Raw genomic sequence first — 26,409 nt, forward strand, 5'->3', positions numbered from 1 at the left:
CAGTAGTTAAATGTCTTCATGGTCATTCTGATCTTTTCCCCATAACTCCCCATAAGGAAGCTCCGTCGTGAGTCTGTATGACCCTTCATGTAGATTGAAGATCGGGGGCAGTGATTTCTGGGCACTGTTGAAGCAATTTGGGTTTTAATAAGTACTGTAAACCAAAAGGTATGGTTCCAACTGATGTAGCCCCAACTTAGACTGTCATAATTGTGAAAGGAGTACCATAAAATCAGGAAGAGCCACATACAAAGACTGTTCTTTTATTTTCTTGTTTCTAATGCTGCTTTTAGATTCTGTGGGTGGATTATTCCATGAGAAATAGAGATCTTGGATAAGCAAGATTGAAAGAGCTGAGGGGGTGGTGAATGCATTGTTTCTTCATACTCAACTTTGATGCAACAACAAAAAATCTCCCAAATGATAACTTGCTATGACATTATAAATAATCTTTCATCTTCTTTGGTGGTCCACAGAGTTTATGTAATTGGAAGGCTAAAGCCCTTCTTTGTTGTTTCTTGCGTTTTCATTAGTACAGTAGAAGACTATAAAATTGTGCAGCCAGAAGGGGTTTAACAATTACTGAGTCAACATTTGAAAGCCTCACTCTATTTTATCATTTATGCATGTGCTTTTTATGAGTTTTACAGCCCTGCAGGCGTTGCTTAAGCAAGGTCCATTGCAGTGGTGGATCTATAACTGCTTTCTTTTATTTTGCTCTCCTTGGTACCGTGTGCCATCAGCAAGAGTCACAATTCCACACTCATAAAGAAATTACAGATGGTAATTTCTGTGGAAGATTCAGGAGTGCTAATTTCAGTTACTAAAATGTTTATCAGCCTTACTAAGAAACCTTAGGCAAGTCCCATAACGTGTGACTCAGTTTCCCTTCTGGTAAGCAGTTACTAATCCTGCCTTTCTTTGTGAAATGTTGTGGGTAATTCAGTGAGGAGTGAAGAACACTTGGTGACACAGTCAAAGCAGAAATTCTCTTGCAGCAGGTGGAGGTGTGGCAGGATCTGGGCCAAAGCAAGGCTTGGGCAGAGGGCACAGCACCTGTTGTGGAGCACCATCATGTGCAGGAGCAGAGCCTGCAGTGCAAATAATCCATCCTGTGCAGATAATCCATCCTGTGCCAAGCTCTGGGCACAGCTCTCACTGCTGCCAGCTGCTCCCTGAGTTCTCCCAGCTCTCCACCATCCCTCATGCCTGCCTGCCTGCCTCGTGTGCTCCACACTTGGTAGGACTCTGGGGAAAAGTTTAGAGCTCAGCCTGTTCTGATGCTTGTTACCACAAGAGGCAGAGGGATTGCACACAAAGATTATCTTTACAAAGTCTTCCTTTGTGCTAGATAGAACTCTTCACCTTCTCAGAGAGCTGAGAAAAATACCACAGGGTTGAATGGATAACACCTTGTGCCACCACCTTGTCTAACGATTCAGTAGGTTTTTCTGTCATAAAGTGAACTTTTATTGTGCAATCATAGCAATTAATCTGCCCAAAACTCTAAGATCTGGTGCATATTGAGCAGGGTATGTGTTGGAAGGGGTGATATTTACAGGCTCTTTCTGGGCTAGGAGATGTGCCTCAGTACCACAAACCCCATCAGATGCTGTCACTGGTCCTGCTCATCAATCTCAGATAAAAACTACCTCCTGAAAACCCAAATCTATTTGAACATACCGCCTTTAGCATTTAGATATGGGAAATAGCAGGACAAACTGTAGTTGGAGGGGAAGGGAAGAAATGAGGCACACAAAAGGACAGTAGCAGGCAACCATCTGTTTCTTTTCAGTTTATTATCATTGAGCAAAGGTAGCAGGCTGTGTCCATCTGTGTGTGGGGAATTCCTAGGTGCAAGAGGTGATCAACAAGCTTCTCCTTGCAGTCCCTAGGTAACTGTGTTTGCCTCTCTCCACCTTTCTTTTTGCCTGGCCCTTCTGTTCCCTTGGGATGTGGAAAGCAGGAATGTGAAGTTACAGTCCTGAACCAATGTGTGGTTTATGGCCCTGGATGTGAAGTTATGGCCCTGAACTCCTCCTCTGGAACTGGCTCTTTCTCTACAGGCATCAGAGCAGAGAGGAGAAGTGTTCCTGTAAGGGAAAGCAGGGATGGGGTGAGGAGAGCAGCAGAGAGGAGAGTCCTGCTGCAGTGGCAGTGCAAGCCTGGATATGCCATGGGGAAATGGCTCCTGCCAGGGCACTGCAGGGGTTGCCAGGCAGCCCAGGCTGGGGGATGGCTCCAGAGGGAGCAGGGAGCCATGCTGTGTGCCCAGCCCTCTCAGGATGGCTCCAGAGGGAGCAGAGAGCCAGGCCATGTGCCCAGGTCATATGCCCAGCCCTCTAGGATGGCTCCAGAGGGAGCAGGGAGCCAGGCCATGTGCCCAACCCTCACAGGATGGCTCCAGAGGGAGTAGAGAGCCAGGCCATGTGCCCAGGCCTTGTGCCCAGCCCTCTCAGGATGGCTCCAGAGGGAGCAGGGAGCCAGGCCATGTGCCCAACCCTCACAGGATGGCTCCAGAGGGAGTAGAGAGCCAGGCCTTGTGCCCAGGCCATGTGCCCAGGCCTTGTGCCCAGCCCTCTCAGGATGGCTCCAGAGGGAGCAGGAAGCCAGGCCATGTGCCCACCCTCTCAGGATGGCTCCAGAGGGAGTAGAGAGCCAGGCCTTGTGCCCAGGCCTTGTGCCCAGCCCTCTCAGGGCTGCAGACCCCTTGGATGGAGGTGTGGGATGCTCCCAGTGCCCCCTGAGCCCTGGTGCTGAGGGAGGGCAGAGGCAAAGCCAGCAGGATGTTTTTGTTCCTCAGACCTTCCAAGGGCTTGCTTCACTTTCATCTAGTAGTGGGAGGAGTTCTGGCAAACAGGATCAGGCTGTTCTACATATGTTTTGACTCTTCTTGTTTTATGTTTCTTCCATGAAAGAGACTGCAACCAAGTTCTAGTCATTTTTAGATCAATGTTTTGTTAAACTACGACAGCTATCCGTGACAGAGAGCCAAGTAACTTTTGCAGCTGACCACAAAACTGAGTCTGACTTGTGGTGCTTAGTCATTTCTTATATTTTTTTTTACATGACATACTCCATGTGTGTATGTGTTTTTGTTCTCTTAAATATAATTAGAGCATTTCTAGGAGTTGTGGTACAGATCAGTCTTCTGTGGCAGGTTAATTTCTTTGATTAATAAAGTTTTAGAAACTTCTCATCACGTTGTGGCTGTTGATGAAACCTCTCTGGCTGTACTTTGAACAATTGGGCTATTTTGAGATTGCATGCTCTCTGCAATATTATCTTCTCTGGTTTACCCATTAGAATTTTAAATGATCCAGTCAACAGAGCTCTTGCTGCCCCTCCAGAGAGTCTCTCCTACAATCCAATAGAAATTATGATTGAGAAACCCTTCATAAAGAAATAAAATACTTATAAAATGTCTTTCAGCCTTCTGAGGTCTGATAGAAAATTCAGAAATTTGGAATCCCTTCATGTTTAGCAAGAGATGGCTATGTTACATGTTTCTTCTCCTGAAAGGACAGGAGTGCTCCTTGCTGTTTATTTTTGCTGCTTTTTTAGAATTTTAGAATGCTGTCTAATTTTTAGAATTGCTTGTCTCACAAGCTGAGTCAGGCTCTGACCAAGGAACCAAACCTGGGCTAGGTCAGGCTCTCAAAGAGCCATTACTGGGCTGTGCCTTGCAGGACTCTAGCATTATGAAGTTGACAGTAAATAGATTTTTTTTTTCAGAGGAAAAACTGTTGACTTCCATTATATATCTGCAATCAATTTGGAAGAAATACAAAGTCACCTTCGTCCTGACTTTTTGACTTCTGACAGGCTGCTTTGGAAATGAGAGCTGAGTTAAAAATGGTGCATCAAAGAGTTGGGTGAAGCTAAATGCCTGGCTAGTTCAGGCGCTTGTTTGAAGGTTCTCCAACCTTCCTGGAGCTGCTGTGCCTGTAGTGTTATGGAAACCCTTTTCCTTGGATAGACTGATTGTGCTGCATGAACTTTTCCTGCAAAAACCGAGAGGATAACTCCTCTTGCATGCTTTCCATGCTGAAGTGTCAGGGTGGGGACAAAGCACCAGGAGTGTGAAAGGGATTCACAGTGAAAATGAATGTCAGGAATAGGAGAGTTAACCTCGTGTTCCCTAAACTCTGAAAATACAAAGTGGAGCAGATTAGCTTTGTTTCTAACTGTTCCTGAGAAAATCTTTGTGCAGTGACTTACATGAATTTGAGCCATTCTTTGAATTGCAGATGCAGGGACATCACTTTGCAGGAAGCATTTCTGTATTCACATTGTTCTCTTTTCTGTTTTCCTGTGTAACGCATCCCAGTGACATTATTAGGCTACATGAAACAGTTGCCATGTGGAAACTGAAAGTTTTTTTTAGTTTGTTGATCTTTTACAGCCAACAGGAGTAGAATAGAGCAAGGAAACAGAAATCTTTTCTTTCAGGAAGAAGCTCAAAAGAATTTTTTCGACTGCAGCCACTTCATTATCATGCCACATCATTTCATTTTCTTAGCTTTGCAAAAGGCACAGTGCCTGAGATTTTGAAATGTTAGTATTGCTTCCCTGAAAGATTTATTTTTAAACATATGATTGTCAGGAAGAAAGAGCGCTCATGAGCGGGAGTCATTGGGAAAACAAAAACAGTTGGAAAATGGAACACCTTTGTGTTTGTAGAGTCAAACAATTCTGGGGGAGCGAGGTGTTTTGAAGAGGACATTGGAATGAATTGCCCTAGCATGTTGTTCTGGCAGTCTTTAGACAGATGAATTGGCAGCACACAGCAGCCTGTTGCAATCCAGGGTTCACAGTTAGTTCTGACCACACGAGTGATGGACGGGGTGTTAGCAGGGTTGGACAAAACAGTCTGGACAAGAACACAAACTGCTGCCCAAGGATCATGCTTAATTCAGGCTGAACCTTTCCCAAGGCCTGAGTCAGTTTGAACTGTAGGGTGTTTTTTTGTGCCCTATGGGCTGCTTCCTAAAATACTGCCTTGTAAAAAAGGAGCAGAGCAAAGCCATCCATGTCTCTGCACTGGGATTGCAGGCTAGAAATAGAATGCTACAGTAAATGCATTGCAAAAGAGCGTGTGTCACCTAAACTTCAGGCCAGCTTTGCAGTCCCAGCAACACAGAGAGTTGAAGTATTCTTCAGATGTGCAGCCAGTTTTGTCATGCCTAGCTAAGCCAATCTTTTCAACACTATGGAGTTTGCTTATCACTAGCTAATGAGCAAACTTTGAAAAGGACTTTATGGCAGAGTCTGTAACCGTGTCTCTTCCAGAAGAAGCATTGTTATTTATTCTTCAAGACATGGCTCAGTAATCTCTTGTGTATAGTTATCTAGCTTCCCTAAAAACCTCCTAAATAATGTCAAAACTTTGGAGTTACAACATTTAATTATTTTCCTGATCCAAATCCTGTCATCCTGCCCATACAGGACAAAACAACACTGGAGACCCTGACCCAGCAGCTGGCAGTAAAGCAGAGTGAAGATGGGAAGTTCAGCCACACAATGATGGATTTCAACATGAGTGGAGATTCTGATGGTCAGTACCAATGATTTTCCTGATTTCCAGGTTTTGTGTGTGTTTCAACAGGATCTGAGGGAGAATCCAGTGCTTTGAAGGCCCATGAGGAATACAAGCTGTTAGCAATAAATGGCTGTGAAACAAGGCAGGAGGAAGTGATTCACTGTGGGGTGTTTTAAGTCTGGAGATGATTTTTAACCTTCCCTCTGTCCACCGAAGGTCTCAAGATGGGACCAAAAATGTATTTCTGATAATACGAGGGGCTAAAGGAGGCAAATTTATGTGGGGTAAGTGAGATCACACAGGGAAGCCATGAAGTGTAGACCTGATCCTCCATAACTGCTGTGTGCTCTGCATTTGTGGGGGCTTCACTGGTTTGATGAAATGAGCACAATGTTTATTTGTTTCTCTGCTATTGCATATATTGTTAAGGAGATGTAAGCACAAAAACAGGCAAGTATGTAAATATTCATTTGCTAGTTAGAGAATTGCTTAAGAAATGCCCAGTATTGCCATCTATCACACCCTTTCTATCACAGAAACATGTCGCTCTGGTTTTTAACATTTTCTAAGCCTTCTGATGTTGACATTCTTGTAGTGAACTTTCTCACACACTTTCTGTAAATAACTCATTGTTTTGCATTCCTTTATAGAAGAAGAGAAAGTTGATAGACTGTTGGTTTGACCAGTGTCACTGGAGAGGTGGCACTGTCACCCTCCAATCCACTGCCACTCCTAGAAAACTATAAATGTTAGAGTCAGAAAATAAACTCCCCTTTTCCTTCACCTTGAGAACAGCGGTGTGCGCTAGTGTTTTTTCGTGTCCTACAGTGACAGAAACATAGAAGAAAGGTGACAATATGACCAGCATTCTGTAAGCAAGAAAGGATGAAAATAAAAAGTAGACCTGCTTGATAAGTATAGATTTGGTTTATGTAATTAAGCAGGAAAAGATGGCTTAGAAAAGCTGTGTAATACTTTATGTTTAAAAGCAATGAAAACTCCTTATCACTTGTGTGGTGCTGAATAAGCCAGGCGATATGGAATGTGTTAACCATTACCTGCTGTGAATGCTGCCTGACGGGGCGTGCAGCAGCTGAGCTGGGTGCCGCAGCAGAGGCAGCACGAGTGCAGCCCGTGTGCCTTGCCTTGCAGGGAGCGCGGGGGTGTCGGAGTCGCGGATCTACCGGGAGTCGCGCGGGCGCGGCAGCAACGAGCCGCACATCAAGCGCCCCATGAACGCCTTCATGGTGTGGGCCAAGGATGAGCGCAGGAAGATCCTGCAGGCCTTCCCCGACATGCACAACTCCAACATCAGCAAGATCCTAGGTAAGAGTCAGCTGGAGAAGGCTCTGACCGAGCTCAGCCCAGCGCCTGACCGAACAGAATTGCTGCTTTTCTCTCTTGCCTTTCAGTCACTGCACCAAGAACAGCGATGGGAGCTTCCCCTGTGTGCCCAGCAGTGTGCATTAACCACACTGAAATATTCTTTGTAATTATTGAGGCTGTGGCAATTTTTCCGAGGAGGAGAGGAGCCTAGAGTTCCCAGTATTTCCTTTTTAGACATGGGGGTTGCGTGTCTCCTTTTCCAGAGAGCAGTAACTTCACCAGACTGCCAAAGCTTCTCCAATAGTGGTTATCCAGTTCATCTCTCACTTCTCTCAGGCCCTGCAGATGCATTGGTTAGCCAGCTCATCTCTCACTTCTCTCAGGCCCTGTAGATGCATCTCAGCAGGCCCCACAGATTTGTGCACCTCGTTACTCATTCTAGCATTAATTCTCCTATTTAAATATAGATTAGCCTGTTAATGGGGAGGGAGTCATAAAGTTCTTATATTTCTGTAGTGTAGAGCTTTAATGCACTCTTTGTTGGTGGCTGCTTGAGGGCCCACAATGTAATTGGGAAATCAGTATTTATCTGCTTCTAGAGATTGTATTCTTTTTTAAAGGAGCTGTACCCCCTTTATACAGCCCTTAATTTGCTTCATTAGGGTTTGTGGGTTTTCCTTGGAGAAGAATTAAGAGTGAGCTTAGATTCATTTCGCAGGCAACCAGCTATCACCCAAACCTGATCTTCTCCTACACTTGGTGGTTCTTCATATGTACATTGAAAAGAATTTTTTAAAAACCCTGATTTCCATATTGTCTGCTCTTTACATCCCCATCAATATTTGTCTCGAGCATCATCTGCAGAATCTCATGCCAAATTCTTCCAACTGGTCAGTGTTTGATCAGATTCTCAGGACCACGTTCTGTCCAAAGTTATTCCTCTGTGCTGTGCTGGAGGATGCAGTAGGTGACTAGTGAGGCTCACTGAGGCCAGTGAATTACTTCTCAGTAGAAAAATAATATATCTGCAACCAAATTAGAGAGATTGTATTTTTACCAATAAAAACAGCTGCAAGTCCTAAGCATCCCTCAGGCCAGTGGCTAAGCAGGGAATGTGTTTACCTGTGCTGCAGACATCACTGGTTTTGCAGGCTGCTCAGGAGATGCAGTGCAGTTCTAATGGCAGCATTAACCAGCTGCAGGGCTGGTAAATATGCCAGGTTTAGACTGGTCAGAGGTTTGAGGCTTCCCTTAATTAGAGTGGTATTATGAAAAGTTAGCAGGGGGCAAGTGGGAACGAGATAAATCGGTTGGAGAAGCAAAATGTATTGCCACGGATGGCAGATGTGATGATATTAACCCATGATTTAAAGGGTGGTACGAGATGATTAGATTAGTTATGGGAACAGGATTAGAAGGCTAAATTGGCTGTGTTGATGGCAATAGAACCTTATACTGGTTAAAAGTGATTATACTGGTCAGAGGTGTATGATGTGATTAGCCGGAGGACAGGGCAGTAATAGTTTTGGTCTGGTTCTAAATTGAGAGTAGACCTGGTTAAACCTGTTTTTAAGTAATCAGCCTCAGAAATCTACAAGATCATTCTGAATGGCCCTTTTCATATAGAAAGTACAAAGGGAGCTTGATGTTTTCCCTCTTAACTGATTGTTTTGGATAACAACCTCCGACAGCACGCTGCTAATTCATTCTGCTTAAAACAGGCGCTTGAGCTGGGCTGACATTTTACGCAGTCTCTGGGGATCCTGGTTGACATTTTAAAGGGCTTCTAAGCATTTTATAATACCCTAAAATCTGGTTTTAATAAGCCATTCTGCTGAAATTGTTAACATAAGGAATCACCTTTTACTATTTGGCGCTAGATCAGGGAGATATGGAGACATCTTTTTCTGATTAGATATACAGTAGTTGGAGTAAAATGTGCAAATTCATTACAGATCCTGTTGAGGTGACAGACAGTATAGCTGACTCCAAACTCTCTGTTTTGCTGCCAGATATGGGGAAAAGCAAGGTCTGAGACAGTGAAAGATGATGTTTCTATTTCTTTACAGCATCACATTTGATTTTTTTTTTTCCTCATTCTACGTGTGCAATAGAGAGGGATGTCCTGGCGTCTTCCTTCTTGACAGAAACATTACAAAGTTCTTCCCTCAGCTGCAAAAGGCCAGGCTTTTGAAGCCAGCAGGGAGCTGTCTGTTAACTGGCACAGGGTGACCAATTAAAACTCACAGTTCAGACAGATATTAGGGTTTCCTTATTAGAAAGCCACAATTTCTCCTTCCCATTTTTCCAGCAGCACCGCTACACAGTTGAGGTCACAGAGCTTGTTGTCACTCAGAGTAACTTAGATAGAGTTCTACCAATCCAGGGTCATTTTTATAGTAAAATGAGAGGAGGTGCCCTTCCCAGCACTAGAATTCTCTAGGGATTATGTTTGACACTGTGGTATTATGTTTTGAGCATAAAAATGAGATACACGGATTTGTCACTAAATTCATCTGTGCATACGTTTGTCATCCATCTGTTCACTGCAACTTAAACTTGTGGATAATGGTTTTTTTAGTAAATTGTTAAAAAAGTGCTGAAATGGGACTGCTGGACCCTGTCAATTTAATAATGCATTGTTTAGATATTTTAGTAAATACTTTAATTATTTTCACTAAGAAATCTATGTAAAGATTTTAGGAAAAAAATGAATTACTAGCTTCAGAAATTCTCTTGGAATGTATACATGTGTTTACATGAATGTGTACACATACCTATACATTATACAAGGGTTTGTCTGTGTGAGAATGTTTTTAAACATAAAATCAGCTTGATTCAGGTACTCAGATTGAAAAATGTCAGTCTAATGCACTGAAAGTTAGAGAATATTGCAAACAGCTGAAAATTCTTGTCGGAGAAATGTGGCTTAAAAGCAGCAGTGAGCAGAGCTCTGAACCTTGCACATGTGTGTCTGGAGCACAAGTGTCTGGGCGGGGGTGAGGGCATCTCTCTTGTGCCCTGGGCTCAAGGATTTGCCCTCTCCAGATGTGCTGCCAGTCACACACAGCTGTGTGGGCACAGCTCTGGCTGCCCTGGCTCAGCTGAGGGGCAGGAGCTGTGCTTGGTGCTGCAGAGCCTTTGAATTTGGGGTTTTTTCCCTAAATACTCTTCCCACCACATCTTTGCCCCTTCTCAGGACAAAGACATCGTTGTTCATACACTGCTAATCTCTGGATATGAGGGTTGCAGGTACCAGCTCTTCTCTCTGGAAGCCCAGACTGCAGCATGGAATAAAGATCCAATGGGGAAATGGTGTCAGTAATCAGAGCAGGGCTTTCTAGAGGGAATGAAAGCGTTTTCTTTCCTGGGGAAAGGATAACTGTGCTCCCTCTACTGCGAGTCTTGGGGGTACAGTGGGATAAGACCAGCCTGAGGGGTAGCATGAGCTGACCGTAAAAAATGAGGAACAAGAGGAAGTCAAGTATGACATATGGCATTATGAACCCATTAAATTGAGAAACTATTCAAACATTTTTCCAGTGGGAAACTTGACTATTTTCCAGTAAAGTTTTCTTTCTAGGCCACAGGTTTCACAGTTTGAACTATTCCTGTTATTTGAAATGTATCTTACCCTGAAGCACTTCTATATTTAATGGAAAAATAAAATGGGGCAACTGATTCCAGAACTTTTACTTTCTGCTCCCATATTATATCCTTTAAGAAATATTAGTTTATAACTTTCAGCAGGCAGTTGAAAACAACTTTGAAGTCTTTACTATATCCCTATCTAAAATATCCAGGTTAGCGTGGTCAGAAAACAGCAATGAAGCCATAGTGCAGCTCCTGGGAGAGATATGCCAGTGCCCAGTGCTTTTCCCTTCCCTTCAGTAAATTCTTTCAGTTGGGGCTGGCAGTGTTTCCCAGGACTTGGTCTTGCAGTTAAAACCCCACTGACACATCTGGGATAGTTTATAGCTTTTAGAGGCATTGCTTTAGGGTCTTTGCAGGCTCCTGTACCTGACTGCAGAGCATTTCCAGCCAGTTCCTCTCCTGACCACCAGCCTGGGAGCCAGAAAGACCCAGTGTTTGTCAGAAGGATTAGGCTGTGGACTTGTGCAGATCTGATGCCTTGATCCAGCTGTGGATCACAGACAGCAGCCCATGGAGTGGAGCCTTCCATGAGCAGGAGCTGTGAGCAGGCACATGGCCAGGGGAAATGCGGGGCCACAGCAGAGCAGACTCTGTGTGTCCATCCCTCCAAAATACACTGCCTTCTTTCCTGGAACAAAGTGTCAGTGGTGCCATTGTCAGGATCACGCTTTTACTGCCCATCTGAAAGGCTTTGTAAAGTAGATAAATTGCAGTAAAATACAGGGTCAAAATTTCCAGTGCCGCCTCTCTCTGCATCTTGGCCATCCCCTGGAAGTTTATGAGTCAAATACAAACAATAGCAGAACCCTGTCTAGAAGCTCTGACAGATTCCCAGCCCAAAGCCAAATGGCCGTGGGTATCTTCTTCTGGGTGACCTACTTGTTTCCCTGCCTGGCAGCGTTTGGGGATGAGTGGCATCTCATCTCTGTTTTTTCTCATTTTCCTGTGTTTTGGTGGCAGGATCTCGCTGGAAAGCTATGACAAACCTAGAGAAGCAGCCATACTATGAGGAGCAGGCCCGGCTGAGCAAGCAGCACCTGGAGAAGTACCCAGACTACAAGTACAAGCCGCGGCCCAAGCGCACGTGCCTGGTGGACGGCAAGAAGCTGCGCATCGGCGAGTACAAGGCCATCATGCGCAACCGGCGCCAGGAGATGAGGCAGTACTTCAACGTCGGGTAGGGCACCTCCCTCACACCCATTCCTTCCAAAAACTGACCAAAATCAGGGGGAAATCTTCATTCTTTATCATAGTTTATTGGAGAGAGCGTTGGGTGTTGATAACAGGAAATGAGAGCTGTGCTGCGCAGCAAAGTGTTCCAAGAGGAGGTTGGGCAGCTTTAGGAACCCTATTGCTGTCTCTGCTTTACACTCAACACCTCAGCCACCTGTCTCGTTTCCACTCTGATCGTGAGAAAAAAGCCTTTAAGATTTTCCAATGAAACTTATTTCTAAAGAAGTGTGCCATGTGGGCACAAGCTCTGCTGCCCAGGAGGGTCCCGTAGTGCAGGGGTTTGCAGATGGACACACAGCGGTCGTAGCACATGATGGTCAGGAGATAAAACTCTGCTGAGATGAAGAACAGAAAGAATAGGAGCTGTGCAGCACATCCTGTGTTGGAGATGGTCCTGGTGTCCCAGAGGGAATTGTGCATGGCTTTGGGGACAGGAGTGCAGATGGAGCCCAGGTCGCTGAGGGCCAGGTTGAAGAAATAAGTCATCTAGTAAAGCCTTACAACTATTAGGAGGCCTCAGAGAGAATATCTGGAGGAATCTGTGGTAGTGCCTGAGGATCCAGAAGCCAAAAAAAGAAGTTTGTATTCAGTAGGATCTGTGGCAAGTGGTCTGCAAAAGGACTGCTGAGCACACTGAACTTGAGCTGGAATATGGACATGGCTCAGTTGATTGATGCCAAGCTGTATTCCCACCATGTCTGCATTGTTCATTTGTCCTTCCTGGGAGTGTCTTACAGTCCAGCAAGTTAAATGCTTTCTGTTGAGCAGAAATTTTAAGGCCAGTTCTGATAAACAGCTAATAGATCAGTTTGATATGATTAGAATAAAATATGCCTAGAAGAATAGCATATATTTTCCTTCTGCAGATATTCCTTGGTGTTGGTTACAGCAGATCAAAAAGAATCCGAAGTAACCAAATATTCCACGATATTTCTGTATTCACGTGTGAAAATTAAAAGCTACTCAGGGATCAAAAAAAAAAAAACAGCAAAACCGGCAACAAGAGCAGCCCCCTGAAATAATGGAATTTGTGTTGTGTTTCATCTGAGTTTGGAATCCTTTCGGTATTAACTGGGTTGCACATCTCTTCAGTTAATGGCTGGAAGCAGCAATAAAGGAGAGAGCATCTATCCAGTGACTGTTAAGTGTCAGCAGCCTGTGTTTTAAACAGCTACAGTGTGCATTGTTAGAATAAGCTGCTCAGCAGAGAAATTTGAGCTGCTTAACCCTGTGGTGCTGGCAGGTCCAGTGATCCCAGTGGTAAGCACTGAAACAAACACAGGGAAGTCAGCCAACATTTGGCATCAAGAGATTAAAAAAGAGGAGGAGGCCTTATGGAAAAAGAATAGGTGGCAACAGAGCCCCCCCCCAAACGCTGCTTATCTGGTTAACATGCATGCCTCATCATGGGGAAAAATTAACCTTGTAACATTCTGCCTACAGAAATTCAGCTTTCCAAACAGGGCTGACATTGAAATCAAGCCATTTTGGAGGTAATTTGCACTGGGGCAGAACCCAGGGTGAAGTCTTTCTGGAAGCAGCTGGCAGAGTGGCCCGTGGCTGCAGGCACCAGTCACAGCCCTGCATTCCTGCTTTAGATGGGTTATTTAGGTGACTTTGGGTGCACCCACCAGTACAGGTCATTTAGGGCTAAACTCCCCAGCACCAGCCCAGCTCCTGCCTGAGCACCGCAGAAAGTGCTTGGTTTAGCAGGAGCTGTGGCCCTGCTGGAGGCATCCCAGTGGGAAGAATTGGGAATTTTTTATATTCCCTATTTCAGTGTCCTCATCTGCAGTGGTAGTGTGTCAGGCAGGGCCTGCTGAGAGCCCTAATACATTAATGTCTGAGGACTGCTGCAAGATCCTCTGGGCTGGGCATCCCATAGAGGTGGGAAAACACTTTTCTTAAATTATTTAATATTTGAAAAGCACTCTGAAAAGCACCATTTAAGTGCAAAGTGTTCCTATTGTTAAATATTAAAAGCAATTTAAGTGTGCTGAATCTTGTTGCAGGGATGCTGACTCCAGAAAACAAAAGCCTTCCTCCTGAATTAAGAATAAAATGCAAATTAGATCTGCTCCCTACTTTAAGAGCTGTATCTTCAGCTGAGACAACTTGGATTGTTTCAGAAACGTGGAAACAGGGGCTCTGTGGATGGAGGCCTTGCTTGGATGGCAGGCAGGAAGCATCTGAAAATGCAGCAAGCAATTCCAAACAAGTATAAAGCTGCTTGGCAGAGGAGAGCCTTTCAGGATCACTGTGCTGTGTGAGGCTTACTGTGCAGCCAGGGCACAGGCAGGCAGGGGAACAGGGAAGGGTTTCATTCTTAATTAACAATGTTCATCTCAAGAGACTCTGCCCTGTCTCCTGTGGCAAGGCTTTTCAGTGCAGATGGACACACCGCTGATGACATTACAATGTGCAGCATGTACTGAACAGAATTACTGCAATGGAATTACTTCATGCAGGAAGGCAACAAAAGCAGCATGAATTTTAAACTCCTGGGCTTGTCGGGGCTCTGAGGCTTCTCAGGGAAACAAACACTGGTATAACACAGCCAGTGTTCTTGATGCTGAGGGAATTTCTGTGCCCTGGAATAATTCTTCTTTCATTACTGCAGACAGGTTTCCGAGGCTTAGACGCTGTGTAAATGCATCCTGTAGGAAATTTTCTCAAATGCTCATGTTGTTTCCTTGCTTTTTATTTATTTTTCAGTAATGCCCGCTTCCGTTTTAAGCCTGCCTTTCCCCAGTTTTTTGCCTTTCCCCACCTTCCTTCAGAGAATCTGCTTTTCACAAGGGCTGCTCCCAGTGGAAACTCTCAGCTTCCAGTGGGAGGCCTTTAGTGACCCATCCTGTAAACTCATCCTGGCTCTGGAAAGCCCACTGTTCCTCTCCCTGGTAATGAGCAGGTCCCTGAAGGAATGTGGAGGAAGCATTGTCTCTGCTTTCTCCTCACCCAGAGGCATTTTCCTGCAGCACCTTCCCAATCCTGTGCAGTCTACCTAGGCCTCTCTCCTGTTGGCAGTTGATGTCTAGTTACTGTGACTCTAATGTCCACTCCTGATAGCTGGCTGGATTTTTTAAAAGGAAGCTTTTCAAAGTACATGGGTTTTAAATTGGACCACAGTTGGTCCAATATTTATTTTTGGGTGGCACCAAGCTGATGCAGAAAGGAAGTTTCCCTCACAAGCAGGCAAGCTGAAGCTGTGTAGCTCAGGTACAGCTGGAGATGCTTTCAGAGGTGGGGTTTTCTTATCAGTGGAATTAATTTGGATTTATTTGTGGAGCATGGCTCGGTGAGTTTTGAATGCTTGTGCAAGAATTCCTGTGCAAGCCCAAGAGTACCCACTCTTGAGCTCGCCCTCCTCCTGTTCCATGCAGCTTTCCAACCCCCTGCATTCCCTCCTGTTGTTTTGGTTTTTTAAGTTTTTTTAAGTTTTTTGATGTTTATATTTTTGTAACAAAATTTTTTATGTACTTACATTAAGTAATTTATTGTTTTGAGTTTTGTTATGGAGGAGGAGAAATTTGCGGGATTGTTGGTTAGTTTAGTATCATTGGAGAGATGGCACCGTCATTTTTCAATTTACTGTCACTTTTGGAAATCCATAAATATTGGAGTCAGAAATTAAACTTCCCTCCGTTTTACCGTAGAAAGTCGCGTGTCCGGGTTGTTTTATTTTGTATCCTCTACAACACTCTCCTCCCAGCAGGCAACAGGCACAGCTGCCGCTGTTGTGTACTTAATGTAACAATTTATTGTTTTGTGGTTTTTTATGGAGGAGGAGAAATTTGTTGGATTGTTGGTTAGTTTAGTGTCATTGGAGAGGTTTTGCTGTCGCTTTTGGAAATCCATGAATATTGGAGTCAGAAATTCAAGTTCCCCCTGTTTTACCGTAGGAAGTCGCGTATCCGCATAGTTCCATTTCCCATGCCGTAACAACGCTCTCTGTCCCGGCAGGCAACAGGCGCAGCTGCCGCTGGCCACGGCGGGCGTGGTGTACCCGGGAGCCATCGCCATGGCGGGCATGCCCTCGCCACACCTGCCCTCGGAGCACTCGAGCGTGTCCAGCAGCCCCGAGCCCGGCCTGCCCGCGCTGCCCGGCACCTACGGGCCCAAGGGCGACGAGCCGCTCGTCAAGGAGGAGCTGCAGCCCGACGAGGCCAACGGCGACGTCTATGACGACTACGACGAGGAGGAGGAGGACCCCGATGCAGACTATGGCAGTGACAGTGAAAACCACATGGCGGGCCAGGCCAACTGATCGGGGCCGCCGCTCGCCCGCGGGACTCCAAGGAGGAAAGGAAACGGATCAATCAATAAAGCCCCGTCTGGTTTATCCTTGCCAGTGGCCAAGCACATTAACTTTCTCATACACTGACTGTTACTTTAACTGTTAGTCTTAACTAGTTGGGACATCAGCTGACTAATAGACATCAGCCTGCATCAGAGGAAAAAAGGCTCAGAAGAAAGGAAACGAAGACGACGATGACAACAACAGAATGATATAAGCTATGGGTAAAATAATGCCAGTAATTCAGCTGCTATACCCAAGCACTGAAGTCTTACCCGTTGACCTTTTATTATTATTATTTTTTTTTCAAATAAACTTTATGGCTGTTTGTTCTACAATGTTCTAGAAATTCTCACTCAGGTACACAGTGCCAACAAGTGGCTTGTGAATGTGTTTTGTTGTTTTGTGCTACAGTTTAAAGAGAAATAATTTTTTTTTTTTTTTTTTTGGTAATGCACCTGACAGGAAAAAAAAAGATAAAATTCCTTTTAACCCCCTCTGTCTCCTCCTCCTCCTCTTCCTCTTCCTCTTCCTCCTCCTCCTCCTCCCTGTCAAATCTGGGTCAGAAGTGTGTGTGTGTGCGTGCCTGTGCGCGTGGCTGGCAAGGAAGGAAGTGGGGAGTCTTTCTGTTAACCCCAACAAGCATTTCCTTTCAAGAGAGGACTTCTCTTCATCAGTTGCACACCATACTGAGTCTTTGAGCAAGTGCCAAATTTGTACTAAAGCGCTGAACTAGTCCAATTTGCTTTTTATAGGTTGGTCTCTTCTTGTTTTGTTTTTCTTTGGCTTTTCATTTGCTTCTTGCTCTGTCTGAAGTTAGGACAGGGTTATATCTTAGACAATCCCTTGAAGAACCTGATATACCAGCAGCTGGTGAGATTAGACATATATTTTTGCTTTTGCTTTTGCTTTTGCTTTTTAAAGGAAACTGTAGGTGCTGTTCTCAGGTGAAAAAAAAAAGAGAGAGACATAAGAAATTTAGAGAAAAAATATTTTATGGTCTTGGATTTTCATGTGTGCGTGTTTATGGTACTAATAAGAATAATCTTGGACTATCATGAGCAAAAAGCATGTTCCAGAATTAAGTCCTGCACCCTCCAAGGGACTTGGTCTGTAAGAAACCTTTACTTTTAGTTTGCACTTCAAGTGGCAGCATAAACAGCATAAAAGGCTTGTCCAAAATGGGGTTTGTTCTGCACGGGACACTGGAAATGTTACCAAGTGCTGAGCATAATTAAGCTACCACCACTTGGGCCCAGTTCTGATGAACTTGTCCCTTCAGGGTGGCTGAGTGCTGATTTCTGATTCAAAAGGCAATTTTTTTTTTCACTGACTTCTTTTTCTCCTGTGCACTGGCAGAAATTCCTCTTTTACTATTGGGATGTTTGTGTGGGAAGGAAGGCTGATGGCTGTGAGGAGATTTCCAAATTGCAGGTGGGGTTACAGGAACTCGGTGCAGTGCTGAGTTTCCCTCACTGCTGCCTCTCACAGCTGAAATGTCATTCTCTGTGCTGAACTATTCCCGTTCTTGTTGTGGAGCACTGCCATGGCTTGGCAGCTCTGCCCTCCTTGGGCAGCCACAGCGCGAGGAAGGGGCCTGGGAGCTGCTCTGCAAGGCCTTGGCATCGTGCTGGGGCAAACCCTTCCTCTGAATTGTTTTTCAGCTGAGGATGGCAGCTCCGTGCTGCCTCCCAGTAAATCCCTGTCCCCGAGGGAGCTGCAGTGCTGTTGTTATCCCCTCTGACCTGTACAGTCAGCCCCACGCCGCTCAGTGCGCTGAGACCCCAGCCCAGGCACCCACAGAACCTGTCAGCACTGCTTGGCAGCCCTGGTTTTGCAGTCAGTCCCTCAGTCAGGCAAATCCAGCCCTTGGTGCCAGTGCAGGACCATGAACAGGACAGGTGGGAGGGGGGATGCCTTTCTTTGCCTCTGCAATCCCACTTGAAGCGTAACCTGACCTCTGCAGACCTGTGCAAAGCAAAAAGCAAATGCCATTGAGCACTTAGGACAATACTCCCATGTTTGGGCATGTGACAGTTGCACCCTGCTACATCTCTTTTCTTTTTCTCTGTTTTCCCCGTTTTGATTTCCACCTCTGCTTAGAAAAAATCTTTTCTGTTTTCTCTCTCTCAGAAGATTTGCTCTGAAATTATGCTTGGAGTAGCTGATCATATCCTCCATGTCAGAGAGGGTTCTTTTCTGTTTGTATTTTATGACTGTGTTGGGGTTTTTTTTTTTCAGTTGAACTGCCTCTTCTTGCTAGTGTTGAATGGTAATTATAATAATAATAATAATGGTCAGCTGTTCCCAGATTAGTAAGTTATGTATAATTTATTTACACCCCCCCTTTTTTAACTTTATTTTGTTCTGTTCTAATTTGGCAGTGCAGCAAATGAAGCTGTTAGGCTATTTAAAATGGATACCCCTCCCCACCTTACCTTTTTATATATATATAAATATATATATATATACATATGAAAACAAATCGCTTCTTCTTCTGCTCACACCATTTCTCTTTCTTTTATTTTAATTTTGGCCCCAGCCATGTCAACTTCTGATGTTTATTATGATGGAGTGGATTAATGGGAGTGTTGTTTTCAATCTTAATTAACTTCTGCTCTCTCATCACTCATTTTAGTTATTTAATTACACCAGTCATCTAGAGCCAATTTTTTTGAAGCACTCTGTTTGGATAAGAAGGAAGAAAAAAAAATAGACAATTGTTTTTATATCATTACTATGTACAATGTGAAAACAGATATTTGCTCCTTTTTATTTTTTTTTTTAACTTTCAAATTCGTTCCCTGTCTTTGTGAACAAATGACTCCTGACTCTTGTGGGTTCACCACACATTTGCTGGATGCTCGATTTCCACCACAGCTGAGCTGAGAGACTCTCTGGTTTAACTGTGTCACTGTGGGCCACTTTGTTTTAGCTCCAGGTAGGTGCCAGGGGGGCTTGGAGCAAGCAAGGGCTCGGTGGGAAGGGGTCCCTGGGCTTCAGTGGGACCAAGCTGCAGCCCTGGATGCCCTGGAGAGGCTGCTGGGGGCACCAGGGGTGGGCAGTGCCAGCTGTGCCCAGCCTGGTGTGCCCAGCCTGGTGTCCCTGGGCTCTGGGGATGGGCAGTGCCCGCTGTCCCCAGCCTGGTGTCCCCAGCCTGGCGTCCCCATCCTGGTGTCCCTGGCACAGTGGTGTCACACAAAGCCCTGCCCAGCTGTCCCCCTGCCCCAGCCAGGGCTGGCAATTCCATGCCCATTCCCATGCCCAGCCTGCCCTTCCCTGGGGCTGTAGCAGACTGTCCCCCTCCTCCACCTTTGGGATGTTGAAAATGATGCAGAAATGTTAAAAAGTAAAAAAAAAATCAAGAGGCCAAAAGATGAAGACATAAATTTTTCAGAAATGGCTCTGGGGTTCCAAACCAGCAAAATGCTTTTTGTGCCCCTGCTAATGTTTTTTGAGGTCCAAGGATGAGCACCCACATGTCCTTCAGCAGTAGAAGATCAGATTTGAAAATAGGGTACTGTCTGTCCCTCTTGACTTTTCTGGGGGAAAAAACGCTAAAAAAACAAAAAAGCAAAATATGCATTTATAAAAATTATCTTGTCTTCTTTCTTTTTTTTTTTTTTTTTTTTTTTTTTTTCCTGGGCTCTGTTCCCTGGAGCACATAGAAAAACCAGGTTAGAAGAGATGAGGATTTATTAACCTAGAAGCTCATGGAGGCCCTGATGCCAGGGTGGGCTCTGTTCCACTGTTCCCGGGGAGCTGGAGAGGCAGGAGGGGATCAGGCACCTCCTCCTGGATGGGGGAAGCCACCGTGCACCTGGGAGCTTGAGAAACAGCATCTCCAGCAGTGGGGAAAAGGGGAAAAGAAAGGCAAAAACTGAGGCACTTGCTTCTAAGCTCAATTAAATAACACAGAGTATATCCTTTTTTCCATTTATTCATGCCTTATATTAGTAAAATAGGATTTTTAAGTGCATTTAACATCTTTATCTAACCGTTCCGCTGTATTAATCAGGCCCCCAGAAAAGAACACTAGCTATTATTATAGCATTTAATTAGTTTTGTAACCAAATCCTCTTATTATGAATGCATATGGAAGAAATTCTTTCTTCGAAGACATTATTTCAAAGATTTGGTTACTGCAGCAGACTGCCTTTAATTAAATCATTTTTTAGGAAGTAAATTGTCTTTAACCTTTTTACAGCACATTTTCAGAGCTTTTTCTTTTAATCCAAAGAGATGAGCTGTTACTGTCCCCGAAGAAGGCTCTGCCCCCGCGCTGGTGGCCCCAGGAGCAGCGGCGCTCCGTGGCTGTGAGCGGGGATCCGTGTGCTGCCCGAGGCGGCGTGGGGCAGCGTGGGGCACAGGGACCCCTGGGTGACCGCTGCTGGTAGAGCTCCCCTCCACCCTGCAGAGAACTCTGCCTTCCCTCGCTGTATCCTCAATCCACAGGGCATGGGCTGTCTGTTTAGCTCCGTTTATATTTACATTTTTTCGACTTTATCTTAACTTGTCAGTTTCCCAGATTGAAGAACGTGTCAAGTTCGTTTTTTCTACTGACTGATTTCTCTACTCCCCAGTGTTTTTTGTCACTGGTTTGCTGAAACAGTATTTATATAGCTCCATTGGCTCTAAAGCTCTTACTCCTTCTAACGTTTTGGATTTTACAAGTGAAATGAAAATAGAAAAGAAATAGAGACAATCAAATGCCTGGAGCTTAAAACAAAGTATGTGCAACCTACCATCTCACTTGAAATTTAATAAAAGAAATAATTATGTAAATATAACATAGAGTTATAGATTTATATTTTGTTCATAACACATAGTGTAATATAAGTTGTATATTTTCATGTTTTGGTTTTATGTTATCATTCATGCCACAATAAATGAAAAAAAACAGGAGTTGATGTACTCTTTAAAAAAAATACGATGTGGATCGCCACCATCCTGGGTTTTTGGTTTTGGTTTTTGGGTTTTTTGTTTCTTTTGCATTCCCCTTTTTCAGTATTACTGCCCTGCAAGGCACCAATAAAACAGCAAATGTGTTCTTTACCTATCCTGTGGTCTGTTTCCCACTTCTTGCAGCAAAGGGCTTGCTGGCCAGCCTTCCTGCCAGGAGAGCAAAACACCTGGGCTCCAGCGGCAGAAAATGAGATTTGGACTCAGCTTAGCAGGCTGCTCCAGGATTGAAGAATTTCATCAAAGCTCAGGGCAGAAATGACCCCACCTTTCAAACCCTGTGTCAGAGCAGAGAGGAGCTGGTCCCGAGCAGAGTGGCCAGGGCAGAGGGCAGGACGAGGGGCAGGGTGATGGGCAGGGGTTTGAAACTGCCCAGGCTGGGTTCCCCCTGAGCCTGCTGTGCCCAGGGAATACCCAATGACAGACAGGGACACCGAGCCACAGAAAAAATAGCTCTGCTCAGAGTTAGTCACAATGTCCCAACATGCTGCCTAAACAGTTCATGGAGTTTTGACAGCAGCATATGGCACCAAGTGGGATGAAATGAATTTGTACCTGGTTTTGACAGTAAGTTATTCTGATGGGTGCTTACTCTCAAGTGCCTACGGCTTGACAGATGCCACTCTGTGGTTCCAGATTTCCTGGAGGGAAAAGGCAATATTTGGGGAAGCAGGAGGAGAGCCTATGAACCCGTCCCCACTGCTGTGCTGTGCCAGGCCGGGCTCTGTGCTCGTCCTGTCACTGAGGTGGCACCTGGAACTCCCATCAGCAAACCAGGGATCTGCTCTGGCAGCTCCTGAGACAGCCAAGGGCACCTGCAGGGCACCTGGCAGTGGCATGGGAATGGGATTGAGAGAACAATGTGATGGGGCTCAGGCTAGTAAAGTCGGGATGCTGTAACTCCTCAGAATCCCTTTTTCTGGGACTGTCAGCAACATGTGATGTAGGGAGCCCTTCTCTGCTGCCATGGCCCATGCTGTCCACCTGGAGCAGCAGGTGAGATGGAGTGACTTAGAACATTTTTTTTTTTTTCTTTTTTCTTTCTTCTGTTTTCCCTTTTGGTGGGGCTGGTACCAGGCACAAGCAAAAACGTTCCCTACACCTGTGGTGGAAAAGTGTCAAGGAGAAAAGCTGAGACAATCTAAGCTAAGGATACATCTAAACTGTAATATGTTTGTGGATAAGGCTGAGCTTTGCAAAACCAGGAATGACAGCTAGTTAAACCCTGAGTGTGCAGCTGAAGTGAAATAAAAGTTTTGGTGTCCTTAAGTGGTATGGCCCAGCCTTGGGAGGGGTACAAGTTCTCTCCCCAGACAAGTTCTGACAGGGTTTCGCTTGGGGTTTTTTTTCAAAAACTTCTGAAACCCTGCAGCAATTGCCGGCAGCAGGAAGGAAGAAGATGAGGATAATTGTGACATTAGACTATTTTAAAGAGAGACGCGTGCCAATTAGCTCCGCAGAAGGGAGTGAGGAGCCCCCCCAGCGGCAGCAGGGGCTGTGGGAGCGCGTGTGCCTCCCCAGGAGCCCAGCTCGGGGCTCGGCAGCGCTGGGAGCAGGGCACGGAGCTCTGGGGATCAACATTCAGCACTGCACAGCAAGGCAGCGGGCCATGGAGCAGGCAGCGTCTGTCTGTCTGTCTGTCTGTCTGTCTGTCGGGCCAGCCAGGGGACAGCACGTTCTGCAGAGGGACAGACAGGCCTTGAGCATATTGATCTCAGAATCTGCTGCCTGAGAGCAGCCAGAGAGCTGGAGTCGCTCCTTTCAGTCCCTGGGGTGCTCCTGTGGTGTTACAGGGGCACTGGGGCCCTGCAGTCAGGGATCGCTGCTGGCCACAGCCAGGAAGGAGAAGCCAGCCCTGCAGCACCCCTGGCCGGGCTCGGGTGAGATGCTGCTCAGAGCCCTGGACACCCCACAAACTCAGTTCCACAGGGCTGAGGAGGATGTGAGGGGGTTTTCAGAGAGAACTGCCTGACATGAGATTAATAATGGCTTGATTTTGGGGTTGGTTATTTGCAGGTTTACAGCCGTTTGCCTTTTAGGACGCTCCTAAACTGGCTGTCAGAGGCAGCATGGAATGTTAGACCAACATCAGGCATGCCCTCCACCCCTTCCTTGGGGAGATTAATAATTTCTGGATTTTGGGGTTGGTTGTTTACAGATTTACAGCCATTTACCTTTCAGGATGCTGTCAGAGGCAACATGGAATGTTAGTTAAGCCAAAACCAGGCATGGCCTCTACCCCTTCCTTGGGGAGGCCAAGCCTTTAGGAAGAGGTTAAAGCCAAATGCAGCTCTCCACAAAAACCTAAAGCACTTCAAGCAGGGAGACTCCCAGCAGAGCTGGGCCTAAAGGACAGTGGAATGGTACCCACATCACTGAGAACCTAACTACAAGCAGGAATCAGCACAAACTCTGCCAGCATTGCGTGGCAATTCAAGTTTCAAGGGCTTTTTGAGAATGGTTTGGGCTTGGTTTGAATCCCCACTGGGTGTTCAGTCTTAGCAAGGCCAGGAGGAGGGCTGGTGTGTCCCCAGATGTGTGGCGAGGGCACAGCTGTACCATAAGGACTCTTTTTGGTGCAATGAGCCCCCCGGGTGATGCTGCTGTCATTCCCTGTGCTCAGGTGGGTCCCAGCCCTGGGCAGGGCTCACCGGGGCTGCCTGGGGATGGGGCTGAAGCCCAGCCCTGCCCAGCCCCTCCTGTGCCCCCCCAGAGCATCCCCACCCGGGATTTGTGTCCCTTCAGCTCCACATCCTCAGCACAGCCCCCACAGCACCGAGTGCCTCCCCCAGCACAGATAAATCCATGCCTCCCCTTGTATTTAACAGAGACACGGCTTAAATGCAGTCAGTAAATCAAAGTAATTATTTAAAATGAAAATGATTTAAGGGAGTTAATCTGGGAGGATGGCAGGGTGGTTGCAGCAGCAGCTGAGATGCAGGACTTGAGCAGCTATTCCTGACTCTGTCAGGGACTTGCTGTACAACTTCAGGAAAATTGCTCAGCCCATCTCTAAGGCTGCTCTAATAATGCCTACTTCAAAGGGGTGTTATGAGGTTTAATTCATTAATGCCTGCAAAGCACTCTGAGATCTTTGGATTAAAGGCACTACAGTGCAAAGTATTATTAGCTACAGGAAAAGCTCTCAGACAAGCATGGCATTAAGTGTCTGCAGTTTAAAAAAATAGGGAGGAAAAAACCCCGAAGATGAGCAAATTGTGGGTGGCTTGGGTTTGTGTTTTTCTCTCTGTGGCCAGGTTTCCATTAGTCAGATCTGTGCTCTGCTGAACCAGACAGGGATGGGGCAGCTCAGGGTTTCTGATTTCCTTGTCACTTCCAGAGCTCCCATATTTTTAACACAACTGTTTGGATTTGGGGCTTCTTTTAGGGGCTTCATTTTATCAAAACCCAGCTTTTGTGCATCAAAAGCCTATTCAGCTTCTCTCTAAGGATATATTTACCCACTGAGTTAAACAAGAAGAAGAAAATAATTTTCCTTTGTATTGACAACTTCAGGGGTTTGTTAATTCAGTTTGTGCATTTACTTTCCCAATGAAAAGTCTATTCCATTTGATTTTAAAGGGCTAAGATTTTCAATACTGGTAATTATCTGGAATCCAGAGGGATTTTTTTATCACAAAACGGGGTCTGGTTAATTATCTCTGGTGGAGCTGATCCACCTACTGTGAGTGTAATTGCAAACAGACAAATTGGGAGTGACGCCCAGAAATGGGCCAAATGGAGGAATTCTGTTTAGTGACTGCCTTGCTCCCAGTATGAATTCATTTCTGGTGTTAAGTTTCAGGAGCAGGCAGCCAAAGGGAGCAGGTTGTTCCTGTAGGTCCAGGTTTAAATCTTGTCTGATCTCCTCATTCACTCAGTGCCTTAAAGCTGTCACATCTGCCTTGTTACCTGAATTCATGTGGATCTTGCTTCCTTTTTGTTCTCTATACTTTTGAAACTTTTCAAGTGGAACTTATTGGCTTAAAAATAAGCATAACCAACAGCCCACCCCCGCCCCCCTTAATGAAAAGACAGCAACACAACAGCTCAGAATTTTAATTTTTTATAAAAAAAGCATTTCTGCCTGCAGTGAGGGAAACCTTTAAACTTCACTTTGTTTCCCGGTCCCATTGAAAGAGAAGACAGAGGAAGTGAAGTATAAGTGATTGTGGCTCCCAGAGACGCTTTGTTTCTCTCCTGATAGAATGTGAAACTTCATGTAGGTGGTGGGTAGAGCCATGGTAACCTGCTTTCTTCTCGCTGAATGGGGAGGGTCAAGATATTATCGTATCAAGGAGGGAGAAATTACATGGGCATTCCCCCCAGACAATACAGACAGCTCTGACAGCACGATCAAAACAACTGGATAACTTTTTTCTTTCCTCACAGACACACCAATGTTTAAATGACAGCTGAAAGCAGATGATGGACTAAACACATTATTCTCTGTTCCATGTACTTTTTTATAATGGAAGTATATCTTGAAGACTATATTCAAGTTGATCAAATAATAAGTCAATTTGTCAATAAAACAGATTAGGCAACCTGTCTGCCGAGATGATATCTGTCAAACAACATATTTTTGTTAACACAATTTGGAAGCAAATGCCTTCACAAAATACAATGCATAAAAAACCCCTCAATGCCACTTTGAAGTTTATTGAAACAGACTTCTGCCTTGTTTCACTTACAGGCATTTAGACTTCCTTAAAGTTTCAGTAGCTAGCTAACAAACCACGCTTTGGAAAGGACTGGAAGCAAGTGCTCCTGGCCTGGTGGGCACTGCCTGCTGCCAGGATCTGGGTTTATTCCCAAGGCTCTTGGCAATGTCCCCTCTGTGGGCACCAGCCACCATCAGAGGGGTTGGTGCAGAGCATTCCCATCTCTCCATTCCCTGGTTTTGGTGCAGGGCATTCCCATCTCTCACTCCTGGTTTTGGTGCAGGGCATTCCCATCTCTCACTCCTGGTTTTGGTGCAGGGCATTCCCATCTCTCCATTCCCTGGTTTTTGGTGCAGGATATTATATATATATATATTAAATATATGCAGGGAAATTTGCCATGTGCGCTAATGAACAGGCTGATAGTTCAGATAGAGGTGTTCCGAGTTTGATTTATGTTTTGCTGGTTTTTTGGGGATTTTTTCACAGAACTTGGGAAGTATTTTGCTGCTTTGATGCAAAGGGATGCTGAGGGAACCTGGAGCTGCCCTGAGGTGTGAACAGGCTGAACAGGAGGATCAGCTGTGCTGCCTGAAAACCAAGCAAACAAGCAAAAGGAGGGACCAAATCCTGACACAGATTTAAGCACTTTCCCACCCAAGCTTGCCTCTTAACAGGCTGCTGTTGAGAATTAATGACTAATTTGCCATTGCTCTCAATGTTGCATCAAC

General features: G+C 45.3%; 1 protein-coding gene across 12 annotated transcripts in view; it reads left to right on the forward strand.

The window, feature by feature from the left end:
• Positions 1 to 21,107, forward strand: part of SOX5 (SRY-box transcription factor 5) — a 595,693-nt gene extending 574,586 nt beyond the window's left edge. For all 12 annotated transcript variants that reach the window (XM_063155718.1, XM_063155717.1, XM_063155723.1 and 9 more), the window contains 4 exons: positions 5,449 to 5,557; positions 6,695 to 6,868; positions 11,483 to 11,699; positions 15,719 to 21,107. In XM_063155718.1, coding sequence (XP_063011788.1) covers positions 5,449 to 5,557; positions 6,695 to 6,868; positions 11,483 to 11,699; positions 15,719 to 16,022 — 804 coding nt within the window. In that variant the 3' untranslated portion in view covers positions 16,023 to 21,107. The remainder of the gene's footprint in view (positions 1 to 5,448; positions 5,558 to 6,694; positions 6,869 to 11,482; positions 11,700 to 15,718) is intronic.
• Positions 21,108 to 26,409: the final 5,302 nt, after the last annotated feature.

The sequence above is a fragment of the Melospiza melodia genome, chromosome 4 (assembly GCF_035770615.1).
Source record: "Melospiza melodia melodia isolate bMelMel2 chromosome 4, bMelMel2.pri, whole genome shotgun sequence".
NCBI classification, from domain to species: domain Eukaryota; kingdom Metazoa; phylum Chordata; class Aves; order Passeriformes; family Passerellidae; genus Melospiza; species Melospiza melodia.